Source organism: Pleurodeles waltl, chromosome 1_1 (genome assembly GCF_031143425.1).
Source record: "Pleurodeles waltl isolate 20211129_DDA chromosome 1_1, aPleWal1.hap1.20221129, whole genome shotgun sequence".
NCBI classification, from domain to species: domain Eukaryota; kingdom Metazoa; phylum Chordata; class Amphibia; order Caudata; family Salamandridae; genus Pleurodeles; species Pleurodeles waltl.
The window spans coordinates 267640614-267660545 of record NC_090436.1 but is presented as its reverse complement, the minus strand read 5'-3'; the positions used below and the strand labels follow the sequence as shown (position 1 = coordinate 267660545).

The 19932-nt window shown below is 43.0% G+C and overlaps 1 protein-coding gene across 1 annotated transcript in view; it reads left to right on the top strand.

Annotated features, from left to right (window-relative positions):
• EMB (embigin) overlaps positions 1 to 19932 on the top strand; it is a 180766-nt gene that overhangs the window by 142259 nt on the left and 18575 nt on the right. The window contains exon 7 of the mRNA XM_069221598.1: positions 16028 to 16310. Within this exon, the coding sequence (XP_069077699.1) occupies positions 16028 to 16310 (283 nt within the window). The remainder of the gene's footprint in view (positions 1 to 16027; positions 16311 to 19932) is intronic.

The following is a 19932-nucleotide window of genomic DNA, read 5'->3' as shown; positions in this document are numbered from 1 at the left end:
AGCAAATTTAGAAAAAAGTGGGTAATCTACATTTGATTGTGTGCTTATCATTAATTTCACACATTTCATACCAATTGATCTTCTGGAAAAATAAAGTTAATAGATGGATCTACACAAACTTCTGAATTGGCAGTCCAAACTCCCTCTGCCTTCTGAACTCATCAGTGTACCATAGAGTTCTAACTAATGTTAGATCAAGTTTTTCAATGGAAAAATATCCAGACTCAATTATATCTGTTTCTAGAACCCCCTGTAAAAACATAATAAAACCACTTCCATTGGTGATTCCTCTCCCCTTCCAACTTACATCTACTTTACACCAGCAAAATATACTCCATGGGTGAGCACACTACATTGATTCAGGGAACTTTATAATTGAACACATTCCCCTGTGGCATCAACACATTGACATTCATCTGAAAGATATGCTGTTCACACTGCTATACAATTACACTTCTATTTAGCCATTCATTAATCCTTTTCCGGCAGTGTCCCCAGAACATGGATTACCCGCCACAGTTCACATGCTTCAGTAGAATTTTTATCTTTTCCTGAACTAACTGAAGAGCCTCCATGGTATCAGGTGGTAGAGAAAAAGGTTTGAATTATGTCAGGTTGACAAAAGTCAAAACACACAAAGTTGCATCATGGAAAAACTACATTCCATAAATACCTTTTAAAATGACATTGAATGTTTTATCTGGGGTGAGAAGCAACCCATCAATTCCATGGAATTTTCTAAAGTTGTATACCTATATTATTTAATGTTATGTAGAAAATAACTGTCAAGGGGATGTACACAAATCAGTCCCAAGGTAGTTTCTAACAATATATAGATAGGTTTGTTGCACACTAAAAACCACTCTTTCTTTTCCATGAAGAGGAAGTCACATACACACTTTAAATTAACCTGTGCTCACCCTCTGGTAGCTTGGCACAGAGCAGGGAGACTTAATTTAGGAGGCAATGTGTGAAGTATTTGTGCAACACATACATATAGTTGCACAATGAAAACACCACATTAGGACGCCACACAGGTTTAGAAAAATATAGAATATATATCTGAGTAAAAAAAGACCAAAACAACAAACATCCAATAAGTAGAACCAGAGTTAATCATTTTAAAGAATGAACCAAAAATAGTGCTTAGAAGTCAACAGTGTTAAAAGGTTACTTGAGGCTGTGTTAGACCGGGTGTAAGGAAATGCCTCCTTGGCATGGTTACCCCCTGACTTTTTGCCTTTGCTGATGCTATGTTTTGAATTGAAAGTGTGCTGAGGCCTGCTAACCAGGCCCCAGCACCAGTGTTCTTTCCCTAACCTGTACTTTTGTATCCACAATTGGCACACCCTGGCATCCAGATAAGTCCCTTGTAAATGGTACCCCTGGTACCAAGGGCCCTGAGGCCAAGGAAGGTCTCTAAGGGCTGCAGCATGTCTTATGCCACCCTGGAGACCCCTCACTCAGCACAGACACACTGCTTGCCAGCTTGTGTGTGCTGGTGAGAACAAAATGAGTAAGTCGACATGGCACTCTCCTCAGGGTGCCATGCCAGCCTCTCACTGCCTATGCAAGTATAGATAAGTCACCCCTCTAGCAGGCCTTACAGCCCTAAGGCAGGGTGCACTATACCATAGGTGAGGGCACCAGTGCATGAGCACTGTGCCCCTACAGTGTCTAAGCCAAACCTTAGACATTGTAAGTGCAGGGTAGCCATAAGAGTATATGGTCTGGGAGTCTGTTTTACACGAACTCCACAGCACCATAATGGCTACACTGAAAACTGAGAAGTTTGGTATCAAACTTCTCAGCACAATAAATGCACACTGATGCCAGTGTACATTTTATTGTAAAATACACCCCAGAGGGCACCTTAGAGGTGCCCCCTGAAACCTTAACCGACTATCTGTGTAGGCTGACTGGTTCCAGCAGCCTGCCACAACCGAGACATGTTGCTGGCCCCATGGGGAGAGTGCCTTTGTCACTCTGAGGCCCGTAACAAAGCCTGCACTGGGTGGAGATGCTAACACCTCCCTCAGGCAGGAGCTGTAACACCTGGCGGTGAGCCTCAAAGGCTCACCCCTTTGTGCCAGCACCGCAGGACACTCCAGCTAGTGGAGTTGCCCGCCCCCTCCGGCCACGGCCCCCACTTTTGGCGGCAAGGCCGGAGAAAATAATGAGAAAAACAAGGAGGAGTCACTGACCAGTTAGGACAGCCCCTAAGGTGTCCTGAGCTGAAGTGACTCTAACTTTTAGAAATCCTCCATCTTGCAGATGGAGGATTCCCCCAATAGGATTAGGGATGTGACCCCCTACCCTTGGGAGGAGGCACAAAGAGGGTGTAGCCACCCTCAGGGCTAGTAGCCATTAGCTACTAACCCCCCAGACCTAAACACGCCCTTAAATTTAGTATTTAAGGGCTTCCCTGAACCTAAGAATTTAGATTCCTGAAACTACAAGAAGAAGAAGACTGCTGAGCTGAAAAACCCCTGCAGAGGAAGAACAGAAGACACCAACTGCTTTGGCCCCAGACTTACCGGCCTGTCTCCTGCCTTCCAAAGAAACCTGCTCCAGCGACGCTTTCCAAGGGACCAGCGACCTCTGAATCCTCTGAGGACTGCCCTGCTTCAAGAAAGACAAGAAACTCCCGAGGACAGCGGCACTGCTCCAAAAGAACTGCAACTTTGTTTCAAAGGAGCAGATTTAAAGACCCCTGCAACTCCCCGCAAGAAGCGTGAGACTTGCAACACTGCACCCGCCGACCCCGACTCGACTGGTGGAGAACCAACACCTCAGGGAGGACCCTCCGGCGACTCCGAGACCGTGAGTAACCAAAGTTGTCCCCCCCTGAGCCCCCACAGCGACACCTGCAGAGGGAATCCCGAGGCTCCCCCTGACCGCGACTGCCTGAACTCCATTTCCCGACCGCTGGAAAAGACCCTGCACCCGCAGCCCCCAGCACCTGAAGGAACGGAACTTCTGTGCAGGAGTGACCCCCAGGAGGCCCTCTCCCTTGCCCAGGTGGTGGCTACCCCGTGGAGCCCCCCCTTGCCTGCCTGCACCGCTGAAGAGACCCCTTGGTCTCCCATTGGAAACCCGACACCTGTTTGCACACTGCACCCGGCCGCCCCCGTGCTGCTGAGGGTGTACTTTTTGTGTGGACTTGTGTCCCCCCCGGTGCCCTACAAAACCGCCCTGGTCTGCCCTCCGAAGACGCGGGTACTTACCTGCTGGCAGACTGGAACCGGGGCACCCCCTTCTCTCCATTGAAGCATATGTGTTTTGGGTACCTCTTTGACCTCTGCACCTGACCGGCCCTGAGCTGCTGGTGTGGTAACTTTGGGGTTGCTCTGAACCCCCAACGGTGGGCTACCTTGGACCCAAAACTGAACCCTGTAGGTAATTTACTTACCTGCTAAAACTAACAATACTTTACCTCCCCCAGGAACTGTGAAAATTGCAGTGTGTCCACTTTTAAAACAGCTTATGGTGTTTTATGTAAAAAGTATATATGCTACTGTGATTATTCAAAGTTCCTAAAGTACTTACCTGCAATACCTTTCAAATGAGATATTACATGTAGAATGTGAACCTGTGGTTCTTAAAATAAACTAAGAAAATATATTTTTCTATAACAAAACCTATTGGCTGGATTTGTCTCTGAGTTTGTGTTCCTCATTTATTGCCTGTGTGTATGTACAACAAATGCTTAACACTACTCCTTTGATAAGCCTACTGCTCGACCACACTACCACAAAATAGAGCATTAGTATTATCTCTTTTTGCCACTTTCTTACCTCTAAGGGGAACCCTTGTACTCTGTGCATGCTATTACAGAGCCAACTTCCTACACCGGGGTAAAACCAAAGTTTAGGATGATCAAAATGAAGGATAGGCCGGCTACGGGACTCAGACAGGTCCCATTAATAGTGTACCTTGGATGGAGCAGGTGTCCACTTCAAGGGCCTGTCATCTTCAAGTCTCGCAGAGGGTTTCCGCTTCGGTTTTGAACTCTGAGTCGCAGGGGCAGCATCATAAGTGAGCCTTGTTCATCATCATTGTCGAGCCATGCTGGATGTAGAACTGCTGTCGTCAAGCAGCCGCGTTGGCGTGGAAGGGCCATGCATCGACTCCAGTTGGCGCAAATTCACTGATGCGTCGATGTAGGAAAAACTCACTTCTGAGGCCCAGGACTTGATTAGCACCTTAGGCAAGGGTGGGACTAACAGATGGCAGAGTCCAGCAGCAGAGCTGTAGGAAGTCCTTGATGGAAGTGAGACTTCAGAAACAGGAGGGAAGCCAGCAAGCCCTTGGCGTCACTTTGGGTTTGAGTGAGAGGGTCCAGTCCTTGTCCTCAGCAGGGCAGAGATCAGCAGGGGCAGCTCAGCAAAGCAATGAAGCATGTCCTCCAGAACAGTGTCAATCCTTGTAGCATAGCACTCCTTACTTTGGCAGAGTTCTTCACTTGTCCAGTAGTGTACTGATTTGGTAGGGTCAGTGGACCCAGTTCTTATACCCAAATGTGCCTTTAAAGTGAGGGTGACTTCAAAGATGGGTCTTTGGACTGCATAGAGGTCCCTTCTTCTTTATCCCTGGCTCCAGTAGGGGGTAATCCGCACTTTGTGTGGGGTCAGGTACTCCCTATTCAGGTGTGTCAGCTCCCCTCCACCCTTCCTGCCTAGGAAGAGCCATCAAAATGCAGATGAGTACTCAGACACACAAAACCTTCCTTTGTTTGTAGCTGTCTAGAGGGAATGTACAAAGTGTAGCTGTCACCCATCCCAGACGTGTGTTGGAGACAGGCTGCAGGCACACAGAGCTGTAAGAGCAGAGAAATGCCCACTTTCCAAAAGAAGCATTTCAAAAATAATAATGTGAAATTTTCATTACCATTCCAATGATATGAAGCATGATGCTGCTATTCCTTTCTGAGAGGAATTGCAGCTTAAATGTATATTAAGGAATTCTCAACCATGACATATGAGAGGAGTAGGCCTCACAGTAGTGAAAAATGACTTGGGGAGTTTTTAACTACTAGGACATGTAAAACCTAAAAGTACATGTCCAACCTTTTAGTTACATAGCACCTTGTCCTTTGGGCTACTTAAGACCTACCTTAGGGGTGCCGTGCGTGTAATAGAAGTGGAGTTTAATGCTTGTCAAGGGTTGTTAAATGCCAAGTCACAGTGAAACTGCAAACACATGCTCTGCAGTGGTAGGCCTGAGACATGTTTAAAGGGCTACTTAAGTGGGCGGCACAATCAGTGCTGCAGGCCCACTAGTAGCATTTAATTTATAGTTCCTGGGTATATGGTATATGCCAACTGTGCATACACCATGTTACCATGTTTAGGGGAGAAGCACATGCACTTTAACGCTGGTCAGCAGTGCTAAAGTGCACAGACTCCTAAGGCCTAGAAAAAGATGCAGCGGAAAAGAGGTAAAACGTTTGGGGGAAGACCACTCTAAGGCTGACAGGTCTAACAGTCGGCAATCATGTATAGGTTTGATACAAACTGGGATTGGGAATGAAGAATACCAAATACAGTTAATCACCTGCCTATCAGGACTATAGCTCTGCCTTAATGTTGCATAAGCCTCCACATTGCTGTCAAGTGCTCTGAAGTAATGAAAGGAGATACATAGCACTTTATGAAACTTATTAATAAAAGGGAAAAAATAACATCTTGTTAAAAGATAACATTAAATAGAGTTTTTGATTGTAGATGGCTAACTACTGGACCCAAATGTATTAAATGACTTGGCTTTTTTCAGGATTCAGTTAAGCATATTTTGTCATATATTAAAATGTTCTGCATTTCTATTACGGTTGTGCAAAAAGGTGTGGGCTTTCTGTGAGACTGCGATTGGATTTTTGGTTATTATGAATGACTGCTTTGGCTGAAAAATGTCAAAATGGGATTACATGTGGCGTGGTGTTTACCTTTTTTGTTCCTGGTGCTGAAATCCCACATTTGTTACTGGGGAGAAATCCTCCAGGTTATGCTTAGATGCCTAGATGTCTGGAATTATGAGTTCACGTGTGTGTGTGTTATTCCCTATTGTAAAAGGGACTGCAGGGTTTACTTTGTGAACTCCACTGTAATGGGGGGGGCTATAGGTAGAAAGAAAGCACACTTCGACATTCTTGAAATTAGCCATCAGTCAATCACAACTATGTAGATGCTGGGAGTGAGGAAGGGAAACACATTTTAAATGAAGTAGGCATGGTAGTCTGAGCTCAAAGTGCTTGCACTTTTCCTGTCATGAGTTAGCTATTCTGTTGACAAATTCTAAAATATGTGCTGGGGGTCATAATTCCAGCTGAAGGGCCCATCCAGCAGGTCAGTTTAGTGGACTACACAGCAAAGCTTGCTTTGCCTGTCCTAGCCCTGAGGATGAGGGACTTTTTGACTGCCTATAAAAGCATTCAGGCCTCCTGCGACTCAGGACATCATTTCAGCCTAAGGTTCTATCCAATCGGTCCGTCCAGCAGGACCGTCCAGTGGACTTCATCACCTAGCCTTTTTTGCCTGTCCTAGACCTGAGGAGGAGGGGATTTTTTTACTGCATTTAAAACCATTGCAGACCTCCCATGATGCAGGACGTCGTTTCAGCCCAAGGGGCCGCCCAGCAGACTATATCACAGAGCCTGCTTTGCCTGGCCAAGCCCTGAGAAGGAGGCACCTTTTGACTGCTTATAACACCATTGTGGGCCTCCTGCAATGCAGGATGTGCCAGGGAACATTCTAAGACCAAAAGCGGGCCTGTCTTCGATCAGCCGAGTCTGGGCTGGGGTGGGCCTACCCTTTTAGCTGGTAGATCTGGGTTGGAGTTGAAGAAACAGAAAGGTATTGTTGTTACAGGCTTTTTTATTGTTTACCTATCTATGTGGGTTACCTGTGCCGTGGGCAAGAGGAAAGCACATTTCCCTCCAGAAAGTTCCATGATTAAGTCCATCACTAACCACCTGACCATGGCTATGTGGGCTATCGATTTGGAGGTTAGCTTGGTGGAGGGGAGAATCAGTGCTGTTAAAAAAGTGTCTAAAGCTGATCCAAACAGTACAATCCCTGGGGGCACTGAGTCCAGGAGCCCTGCAGTTAGCTTGCCCTGTATAGAGGGGGGCTGAGTTAGCCAATGTTTCACTGACTCATTTTGAAAGCCCGATGGAAGAAACAAATTAAAGGGGGGTGACCTATTTAAGTTTGGCCATTTAGTACCTACTTCCCCTAACTGAAGAAGGAAAAAAAAAAAGACACTGATGCCGTCCCTAATCATGGACCTTAAATTAATAGGGAGAGCGCAGGTGTACTAATGAGAAACAATTGAATAACTTGAGGGCTTTATCCATCAAGTATTTGTTAGACCTGGAGTCTCACATAATGGCAGATTTTTTTCAAATCACGTGGATAAGTTGGAGGCAGTGATTAAATTAGTTTTCTTCAGAGGTATCTGGGAACTTCAAATAATTAAATTGTAAACTAGATGAATTAAAGACATCTACCTATCAGTTAGGGAAGTCAAACAAATTATTCTGTTCAAGATGAAGGCCACATTGTTGCAAATCAAAAAGTTATACCCACTGAGCCTGGTGTGGGGATCCTGTAACAAGGAAAATGGCTGAAAATTATACTGGAAATAACATTGGTGAAATTCCAGTTACTGAAAGAGATCTGGAATCCCCTTGAACAGTAAACATGTTTTTCCTCCACTACCACCAGAGTGCACCTGATAAATAATAGTCAAATTTACAGTTACTACCACCAACCCTGAAGGAAGACTCCACCTTAAACAAGCATTTGCAATGCAATTGGTCTCACGTTTGCTTGAGCTGGAGCTATTAGCATTGTAAACTCCTAACTGGACTTTTTTTGCCACTTAAATTGAAAATGAAAAGTAAAACAGTTTCATATAACTAACTAGACTTTTCTTGGCGTATAAACTAAAAAGTAAAAGTTCCACATAAGCGAGCCGACGGCCGCCATCAGCGCAACCCAGACACACAAAGTGAAATAAAAGTTTGCTTGCAGAGAAACCTAGCGGCAAAAGTGCAATTGTCCATGTAACCGGCAAAAGTGCAATTATCTATGTAACGGGGAAAAGTACAAATACCTATGTAACAGGATCGATGTCATGCAAAGCGCTGGACTACTGCCCAGCGAGATCGCGCTGCGAAATAAAGAGAAAGTAGTCTAGAAACCAGACGGAAAACATCAAGCCTCGTATGTTTTCAGTAGTTGATTGGTGAGAATTTTAAAAGGCAAGCCCACAGATCAATGAAAGTGACAGGCGTGACATGGTTGTGGTTAAAAGTCCACAGAGATGACAATAGAGGGCAGAGCATAAACTCAGAATATGCATTGGCAAATTAAACACATCAAAAAGCAGTTAGTAAGTTTGCAAAAAATATATTAGAATTAGTTTAATGTAAGCCAGGTTAAAAACATTCTATGGCTTTGATTGTGTAGAGGCATGAAGAGATCCTATCTACCTTGCACATTCCTAGTAAAAAAAAAAAAAATGTAAATAAGCTGCTATAAATATCTCATTTATGTTAATCACTGTTTCTTTTTTTTCCTGTTTCTGCTTGGTGACCTGCCTTTCACCCTGGCAGCTGGCAGCAGGTATTGTGACATCAGAACTCAACTGTAATAGCTTACTACAGTGGAGCAGCTTTGTCACCCGTCGCCTGTAATAAGGGAAATAGAGGCAGGCTCCAATGTATTCTAGTAAACTGATACCTGTATATGTTAATGAGAACTGTGCTTGAAGTGCGCAGACTATTTACACAAATGTACATAAATGGCAGAATATGCCTCCAAGAAGACCCTTCTAAAACAGCTTTATTGAATGTTTATTGATAAGTACTACTGCTGCGGTCTGTCATTATGCTCTCCCAGTCTCCGTTTAACCGCATGGACGCTACTCTCCTACTCCCTAGCAGCTGCCTGAATCACTCTCTTCCAGGGCCTACTTGCTAAACACCCCACCTCTTCCCTGGCAGGGGCACACATGCAATGGAAAGAAAAAACACAGCTGACAATGCCTTCTATTAAGAAAGAAACATAAGGGCTAAAACTATTTATAAACAGACCATAAACTATTGTCAAGAGAAACGTACGGCAGACTGTATCAGGGCTTAATTTTTGTTGGTTGTTTCCGGTGCGGGGCACCCTCACTTATTTTGGGGGGCCGGCACTTATTTTTCTGCCTCAAGCATTTACTGCAAGAAAAAGACATATGGGAAAAACAAAGGAAGAAAAAAACGAACTAGCCCAGGTATACAGCTCTGGCTTGAAAAGGAGCCACACTGCGTCTGTGAATACGATGCACCCAAAGGCACAACGTTTATTCTCCTAGCATTTGTCTAGTTCAGGGCGCTGCACCAGCACAGGGTAAAATAACTTGTTTAGTTGTCTTTTGTCAACTGACAGCACCATGAGAGGGTTGGCAGATCTGAGCTATCACTGGTGAAACAACCAAGAGAGGATTGTCAGCTGTCGTGGTGGGGGCGTGGATGTACCTTTACGGTGGCACCAACATAAGACAAGACCACCCTGGAATCGCACAATGGCCAGAAACGGATACTCTGTTAACAGACTAAATGAGTATATGTTGATAAATGCACTCATTGACATTAAAAACAAAATCTGCTTCGTATGTGAACCGATCGCACTCGGGACAACGAGGAGGTGTAGGTTTGGGGTGTTTACGTGACCACCAGGTGACCCTGGTTGTTATATATCTATGTAATGAAAATGCAGATTAGCTAGTGCGTGCTTTTCAATTCTGGAAGCGGTATTGCAAAAATAATATATCCTTGGGGCCGATACATGCAAACAAAAACACCTATGTTAATGCCACGTATGGGGCCTCGTTAATATAATAGGGAAATATGAAGGGGAAGAACAAAAAAAACACGCAGACCTATTTACTGCACTGGGTGGCTACAACACGGTCGTTTGGCTACGCCTGTGACCACACTGCACCTCGGGAGAATTCCATTTGTCGTGGATGACAACACTTAATAATGGATAGTTTTGTAAACTAAAAGGATGCCAAAATAACGTGAGCTGCTTTTAAGCACACTGTTCCCTGAAATAATAACGCCCTGCCCTCTGTGAGACACCAGCTTGCAGGAGATCACCGAAGAAGGCTTCCCTCGGAAGCGAAGCCTCTTTCTGCCAGAGATTCCTCACTCGATCTGCAAGGCCTCGCCGTGGCTTTTCAAGGCCCAGAGTCTCTCTCTGCCTCGCTAGCCCCCTCCCAACCGGCTCCTTGGCTGTCTACGTACACCCCCCCCCTTCCCTCTGCCCCCGATCCACCCACCCTGGCCCCCAGCAACTCGGACACACTGCTGGCAACTGACCTGCTTCTGGGAGTCTTGCATGTAAGTGTGCTACTAAGCCGCACTGACTCCAGGAACTGCTGCTCGGATTTCACATGCGTGCAAGGAAAACAAGCATTTGGAATGCAATAGTCTCGTGTTTGCTCGAGTTAGAGCTCATAGCGTTGTAAATTACTGACTGGACTTTTACTGCCACACAGACTGAAAATAACAAAAGGAAGAGAGCGAGGGTGAGCTGGCCCTGGAAAAGCCCCCCTCTGCTGTTGGTTTATGTTTACAGAGGGAGCTGGTGGGGAGGAGGGACTGAACAAGCACCCACACTGTTGTGAAACAGGCAGATGCTAAAAAAAAATAAAGTCCCTTACAGAAGAGATAAACAGGACATAGCGCAATTACACAGTACTTTGTGCTGCTCCCAAAGTGAAAAAAGGCAGGACAAAGAGGCAGAACTGACCACTAGCAAGCAAGGATTTTTGAAGGACACTGCAACTAACATCAAAACACTGGAACTCACTCTATTGTATACTTTAGTATACAGCCGGCCGAACGCTGATGCTCGACCTAAAAAAAAGACAATCCATTGGTTAAAAATGAATACTTTTTGGTTTTACGATCTTTCAGCTGAGGTGCTTATGGGTTGGTATTAGTTAAAAAGGAGTACCAGATGATTATGCGGTCCTTAATTACTAATCTCCCAATATTGTTAAACTATTTCTTAATTGTCTTCACATGCAGAAAGAGTTACAGGATCAATTCAGCCCTGCCCCTTTGTTACTTCAATAGACCTTTGGTTCTCTGAACCACAAATTCAGCTACAAACGCCTCATGCCTCCAAAATGATACGCTAACTTTTAATGTGGAAATTCGAAACAGCTTTGATGTACTGATCCCCTTGTATGATCTGGACTGTCTTTTGCCCTGAATTAGATCTCTGCGGATGAGATATCCTTCACCGTTGCTACAGAGTAACCAATCTGCCGAGATCTAAATACCATTGTTTGCTGTGGTATTTAGATTTTGGATGACAGGATATCCATCACCGCTGCGATGGAGCAACCCTCCACCGAGATCTAATTCAGGCCCTTTGTCTCAAAGTGGGACTAGTGGCACAGAGGTGTAAGATTACCGCAGAAGAACGAAAGGTGGACTAAATGAGCACAAATGAGGTGGTTCCCAAACCGAACTCTGCTCTGTAGTCAACAGTCTTTAAGGATATACCTATGGGGCCCAAGAGTGTACGGCAAGGTCTCACATTTTTCTCGGAGACAATGGCAGGTATCTATTGGATGCTATCAGACCATGACTGGTTATCTTTTATTAAGGCAGATATATTTGTCTGCTTGAAACTTGGACTGTTGAGGCTTTTTGTTTAAATGTCTTCCATTCCATGTGTCCTCCAGCTACTCCATCACAGGCAGGAAGAGCCAAATGGGATTTAGCTATTCCGATCTCAATCAAATTAACTGTCTTTTTATGAAAGTAATTGATTCCACTCCTTACTATCAACTTGCAGATCCCTAACTCCTTTGATATTATATTAATTAATTTATCCAGCAATATTATTGATGTGCTTGATACTACTGTAATAGATGACATTGAAAATCGTCTAATGGAATTTCAAGATGGAGACACAAAGGTTGCATTAGTGTGTGGGGGATTTGTGCTAACAGTAAAACACAATATGTGATACAAAAACGAAGAATGGGACGGACGCAAAACATTTCAAGCACGTCCCATATGGAGAGGCCCTAAAAGGACTGCGGTGTCCAAAAATGTTGTATTTGCTAAAAAGAATTTAAGGCAAATGAGTCGCCTCCCCTCATCTATAAATGATAGTGAGACAGGCTTTGCAATGTTGTCTTTAGACCTAACTGTTTTACTGAGGGGCTATAATATTGATATCTCTGGTATGAGTGATCATAAACTGCTTGTTATGGTTCTTGACCTACAAGTATATGATGAGAAGGGGCGTAAGGAGAATTTGCCTTTATCACATTGACAAAATAAATGTACTAGAAGATAAGGAGGCTATCCTGCATTGGCTTACTAAGGATAATAGTCATGTCATCTGAACACTGAGTTATTTTAATGAATTCCCTGAGAATATTTTAGAGGCCTTTAGTGTCTCATAATTATCTACAGCCACAGGGCTTACTAGAAGCAGATCCTCAAACGTTTTCTCCACGGGGTTGGTTTAACCATGCATGTACAGCCACCCACAAGAAATTAAAATTAGTTTTATCAAACCAATCGTGTTCTAGAATAGATATAATGTGTGGTAGGAAATCGTTTAAGGAAATTCTCAAGAACATGAAATCTGAGCTCAGAAGAAAAGCGTAGGAGTTGGAAGAGGCCACTAATCAGGTGATAGTGCTGTCTTCTAGAAGGCTGTAAATCAGCCCTTTTTGTCAGACTATCAAATGCCTCTGATTGAAACCTTTATATTAGTCCAGGCTTGGGTTGACCACTTCTTACTAACATTTTTAACCTAGGTACTAAGGATATTACCTCAGTTAATAGAGAATCAGCAATTTGTACATGTTTAGATTTTGTCCATTTTTTAAATAAACCAATCTTATTGATTGGAGTTAGATGGGCACCACAACAAACATATTGCTTCCCAAATAGCCCCCACCAACCCGTCCGGCCTCCATAAGTCATTGAGGAAACAATCTGTCTACATTGACATGGACTCCACTGGAAGAACAAGCCGTAATTGTCCCATCACTTGCCCCACACCTTGTAAAACTTCTGAGGACAGCCTCTAGCAATGTAGATCGACTCCTTTTGTTTGATACATCTTTCCATACTGGATCTTCAGAGTGCCAGGGTTGGTACCTGGGGACAACATGTGGTGGCCCGCCACCCTTGGTCCCCCACCAGCCTCATAAGCAACCTCAGGATTATCCTGGACAACCAACTGATCACATGAAGCAGCAGATTAACACTGTCTCCTCTGCCTGCTCCCTGGGTTGGTATTGGCACCCTCTGCATGCTTTGCAATATCTTCCTATTGATCCCCATCTCTACCAGGAAGGCTGTCACCCAGGCCCTTGTCTCCAGGCAACTTGACTACGGCAACGTGCTCTACACCAGAACCTCTAAGCAGCTCATGAACAGCCTCCAGACTGCCCAGGTGTGGCAGCAAGACTCGTCCTTGGCCTCCCCAGAAGAACCAGCATCGCTTCCCACCTCAGGGCCCTCCACTGGCTTCCCATCCAGCAAAGATGCCTCTTCAAGATTTTTCTTCACACCTACAAGACTGTCCCCACAGCTGAACCCACGTACATTAACAACCACCTCACCTTCAGTTGACCAACCAGAGAACTCCACTCTGCCACCCTCTCCCAGGCCCACGTCCCCTGCATCCATCGCAAGCACTTTAGAGGCGGCTCCTCCCACCTCGTCGCCAAGTCCTAGAATGACCTCCCCCTTCGCCTGCGCACCTCCCCACCTCCCCTACTCGAGATGATTCCTGAATGCATTCAAAGACTTGGCTCTTTGACCGCCATCGCCAGCCAGATGAGGCTCACAGCATCCCACCAGCACGTGGAAACTCCCGAAGTGTCAAGTTTGCACTCTGCAAGACCCCTAGCTTCATTGATTGATTGATCTTCGAGATTTTGTCCAATTTAGTCAAACTATTGAGGTAAGGAATGGAAGTGCTGCTATTAATCTGAGTCTATCTGGCAAGACTCCAGGTGTGCCACTAGACTTGTATAAAGATAATATGACCTTTTGGGCCCCATTTTTAACCAGTGTTACCAGGAATGCTATAAAGGGGCCACTCGTACCATCTTGAAAGGAAGTGGTGGTAGTACCTATCTTTAAAAAAGGGAACAGGCACTCTTCATTTTGTTATTGTCTAATCTCCCTCCGAGACAGCTCTCTTAAAATACTAGGCAGGATTTTGGCTACAAACTAGAGGCCTGAATAGAGGAGAAACCGACCTTGTCAGAGTGCAGTATGGGTTCCACGCAGAGTTGGGCACTGTGGAACAGTGCTTATACTTCCAATTAATAACTGGGAAGTATGTCAAGGCCTGAAGAGGTTCTCTTTACTTAGCCTTTATGGACCTCTCCTGTGTCTTTGACATGGTTAACAGAGTGAAGCTTTGGGCCATTATGGAGGGGATTGGGATTTAACAGGCCTTGACAGATCTTTTTTTATGTATGCATGGGGATACAGTGGTTAGAATCAGATTTGAGGCAGAGGGTGAAGTCTCGCCCATTATAAAATCCTCATCAGGGGCCTGCCAACGTTTTGTAATGGCCCCATTGCTTTTTTCTCACCTATATAAATGTACTAGAACAATATTTATGCAATACAGGGAGAGATCTAGTTTTACTGTATGCAGATGATGCCAACTTAATCTCAAGAATGACAAATGGTCTACAACACCTTGATGCTTTTTATAATTTTATGGGTGAGTTGGACCTTCAAACCAATCTCAGTAAATCATTTGGCATGAGAATTGTCCCAAGAACACTAAAACTGAGACCTTTCCATGAGGAGAGGTGGTAATCTCTAAAGCAACAACTTGTACATATTTGGCCTTTCCTCTTGAGCCAAATTTAAACTGGAATAACACAGAGCCAGAGAGTCTGTTTATGGCTTTGCATGCAGACTGGGTTGCAAACCTGTGAAAGACGTAATTAATATATGTAAAAGTAAGTGTGTCTCAATATCAGTCTATGGAGCAGATGTATGGGGGTATAAAGGTGCTAAACGTTTACAGCAGGTAAAAAATATTTTTTGTGTAGGCTTCTGGTTGTCCCTCAATCCGCACCTGAGGTGGGGATGGATCCCCTGGTGACAGGGTTAAAATGGGCCCTTTACTTCTCCAGCTAAGGATTTGGGGAATCCGGAAGTTGACTTTATAAGGGAACTGTTGGCAGATTGTCTTTCTTTAGAAAATGCTGTGCGATCCCCTGGATAAATTATGCACATTTGGACCTGTCTGAGTTTTTTCATAAACCAAGGAATGTAGAGGCATGAACAAAGAAGCAGGTGAAAGACCTGTTTCTGAAGAGGCAAGCCAGATTTCATAGAGAGGATTTTGAGAAATTGCACTCTAGTATTAACTACTGACTAATTAAACAGTCCCAGGGATGTGAGTTTATTTTGTGTGTTTTTAACATTAGGCATATGTTTTATCTCACAAGATTTCATTTTAATACTATACACCTCTTGGTGGCATTCCCAAAACAGGTTGATTGGAATTCTTCACTTCCAAATTGCTCATGTGATAATGTCTCTTCCCAAAGCACTATGCACTTTGTTCTTTTATCAGCTTTATTCTTCTGCACGGAAACAGTTTTTGGTACCAATTCTGCATGCTACTAGTATTAGACAACATAGGGGTCCTAGTCTTCTTGCAACAGTTGATTGGTTTCTTTATATGTGCTGCAGTGGTTAACTGTATCTGCTGTGCAATGGTGATAAGAGCAAAATAAACGATCTGCATTGTTTGATCTTATAAACAATGTATGAGAATAGTTTAACTTTAATTTCATTCTGTATATTTTTAAGGATGTGTTCTTTTCTTTAGCTGAATACGTTTTGATTTGATGTGTGCTGAGTTGGTGGTTTGCTTGATAATTGTACAAGAGCTGAGAACACTGCCTTTGGAATTATTGTTTTATATTCATGATGACCTCTTGTTTTACCCTTCAGGTTGCCCTCAATGACTCTCTGATGTCTTCCAAGTATGAAATCACCAGAAAACATGCCAATGAAAGCAAACTCCATATTAAGGAACTTTCTGGGAATGACAGTGGACTCTACTCATGCGAAGCAGTTTTCCTAGTTGGAAAAAGCCAAGGAAAAATCAATCTTAATGTTCTCAGTTACATGGTGCCCCTCAAACCGTTTCTTGTGATTGTAGCAGAAGTCATAATATTAGTAGCCATCATCTTAGTTTACGAAATGCACAATAAAAAGAAGCAGGCACGCTCGGGTAAGAAGTTTCACTATTTAAATGTTATTCTTTTTTTGTTATTCTTTTATACTGATACAGAATATCCTACATTTAGATCCACATTAGCACTGTGTACCTAAATGCCATCAACATCACCAGACAATGGACATCCACCATGTATTTATCTGCACATAATTTGGCTCGCCACAAAACATTCCACCGCTTTGGGTAGCCACTAAGCAGTCCATCGCTGATCACCAATCATTTGTATAGCATTCCCTTTTACAGTCCCACAAACAGAGGTTTTCTTCACTGCACTAGGATCCATAATGCACAGTCAGTCTTCCCCTCTGACGTTTTTGGCCTTTGCTCCATTTTATCATAACTACTTCAGAGATCAATTGTCTGGACATTGGGTTTCTCTTCACCATCCTGCCCTATACTTTTCCTTCCTTCTTTCTACTTGTACGTCCAGCCAGCATTCACAGATAATGAAAAAGTTCCTACTTTGCAGAATCTCATAAAACAAATTTCTATTCTCATGATTAGTGACTTTACATTATGCCTGCAACATCTTAATCTTTACAAAGCATTCACACCACTTCTGACCATGTTAAATGTCAGCGGGGGTGTTCACCTGTCAGTGATTCAATGCATTTTTGTGACGGATTCCACTTTGCCTTAAAATCCTATGTCTGATACATACTCCGATTGCAAAACGTCCATTGAAAAGTTAAAAAAAAAATATGTAACCTGAAATGGCTTGACAAAATCCATGGCAATTTAGATTAATCTAGTAACCATATTCCTGTAACTCATACTAGTTAGACAACAGTCCAGAGCCAAATTTTTAACATAGCCATCTCGGGTAGGTCACCAAATATCAGTACATAATCTCTTCTTTATCATTGTCATGACAAGGTGATCATAATTTTCTTCCGGACGGACGGGATGAATTTCCCCTCTTTCAATAAACCAATGCTGTCGATAACTTGCCAGTCATCTTTCAGTAGTTCTGCAGTCTGAGTCCCACTCTACACTTGCTCAACAATACACCACTAAAACCAACACCATAGACCTTTCTTAATCAATTGTCACTCATGTACAGTACTCCATAGCATCTAGGCTATCTACTTCAACACCCACAAAATAAATTAAACAATCCTCATTTTCTTCAGTGTTATCACCTTCAACATGTTTCACATGCAGTCAGCAGAAGAAATTTGTAACCAGGTTTATATTCCACTTTGAAATTGCACTCCTAGTTTTATGGCTAACCTAGACAAGCAGTCTTTGTTTTGTGTATCTTTTCTCCACTAGGAAAATAGAAGTGAACTGTGTTTAGCATAAAGGGTTTGCCTCACAAAATAACCTGCCTCACTAATTGACCTAAATTGCTCCACCACCCAAACACAGGCCAACATTTCTATCCAAATAAATGAATTCAAAATCTTTGTGGCACTCAACATTCATGCGTCCAAACATGGGGGGCATTCGGGCTGCCAATTCAACTGTGATAGTGCTGCCACTGTATCTCTGGCACCATGTCACACAACATAATCTGCCTTCCAAAAATATGTTTAATGCCGTGGCATTGTCAATATCTTTTAATAGCGTTAATGGCCACTTCACTCATTCTCTTCACCTTAAGTAAGGGACTAAACATTAAAGCTTTGGTTCTCAAAACTATTAGCACATGTATGCCTGCAAGCTTAATTTAGGAGTACTCAACCAGTTTTCTAGTTCAGAAAAATTGCACTCCAAATGGACGTATTCATATGAATATTGAAATGGGCAAATCTATGAGTAGTGCATAAGTGGAGATTGAGCACGGAGTGAGTATTACAGTCCAAGATTATTCTGTGAATTTGAGAAGCTTGTTCTCTTACCTGTGTGTGGAAATTAAGACTCCTTTCAGCTCCCCACACACACACACACTCTCTCCCTCTCTCTCTCTCTCTCTCTCTCTCTCTCTCTCTCTCTGTCCTAAAAAAAGTAACGTGTAAGGCATTCATAAAGATCTTGGAATGCACTTACCATGCTTAAGTGACCGTTCCCACACTTAAGTGACCATTTATGGTAGATATGATCATTCAGTGTGCTTTATGATATTGAGATGCATTCTAAATTTGTGTTACAGGAAAAAGATAAAAAATAATTGAAAATGCTTTAAGTACATACATGTAAGGTTAAGTAAGGTGTAAATTACCCTTTTAACAACATACCATACATTGACTTGTGCTCAGAATCTCGTGTAATCTGTATATAATTGCACAGGAATGTAATATACTTGCTAGGCATCTACAAAGTGAACCCAGGTATAAGATTGCATACATCACAAATCTAATGCTAGACCTGTGATTGGTCCAGTAGTGCCCAAGGAAGCCAAACTTCCTGGTCATCTTAGCTTTTCATGGTCATTTCAGATTTTATGTTTAGGGCCTGATTACAACTTTGGAGGAGGTGTTAATCCGTCCCAAAAGTGACGGTAAAGTGGCGGATATACCACCAGCCGTATTACGAGTCCATTATATCCTATGGAACTCGTAATACGGCTGGTGGTATATCCGTCACATTTGGGACGGATTAACACCTCCTCCAAAGTTGTAATCAGGCCCTTAGTGTAGGAAATTTGCTTTTTTTTTTTTTTTTGCATGGTTACCTCCGATTGTTTGCTTTTTTTCTGGAAACTATTTTTGCTGACATTAGTACGCTGTGCTCAGTGATGCTACTAATCAGGGCTGTAGTGCATGTACTCTATCCCTCAAATGGTAGTGGTAAAATTGTTTTCATTTTCGGAATCTATTCAGCTGACCTGTGAGACCATTGCAGATGGCGTAAAAAAATGCACTTATAGCATAGAAGCTAAATGTCATCTGTGGCACTAGTGTGCATTTACACCATCCACATATATAACAAAAAATATATACTGCCATGAATCACTGCAGTGCATTTAAACTGGAGTGATACATGGGGGGGTAAATTGCGTTTGCCATGTAGGAAAAACCTACTATTACTGACTCCTAAAGTGTGTGTTGTGAGCCCTCAGAGCTAGATGCCTATACAGGGAGTGCAGAATTATTAGGCAAGTTGTATTTTTGAGGATTAATTTTATTATTGAACAACAACCATGTTCTCAATGAACCCAAAAAACTCATTAATATCAAAACTGAATATTTTTGGAAGTAGTTTTTAGTTTGTTTTTAGTTTTAGCTATGTTAGGGGGATATCTGTGTGTGCAGGTGACTATCACTGTGCATAATTATTAGGCAACTTAACACAAAAAAATATATACCCATTTCAATTATTTATCATTACCAGTGAAACCAATATAACATCTCAACATTCACAAATATATATTTCTGACATTCAAAAACAAAACAAAAACAAATCAGTGACCAATATAGCCACCTTTCTTTGCAAGGACACTCAAAAGCCTGCCATCCATGGATTCTGTCAGTGTTTTGATCTGTTCACCATCAACATTGCGTGCAGCAGCAACCACAGCCTCCCAGACACTGTTCAGAGAGGTGTACTGTTTTCCCTCCTTGTAAATCTCACATTTGATGATGGACCACAGGTTCTCAATGGGGTTCAGATCAGGTGAACAAGGAGGCCATGTCATTAGATTTCCTTCTTTTATACCCTTTCTTGCCAGCCA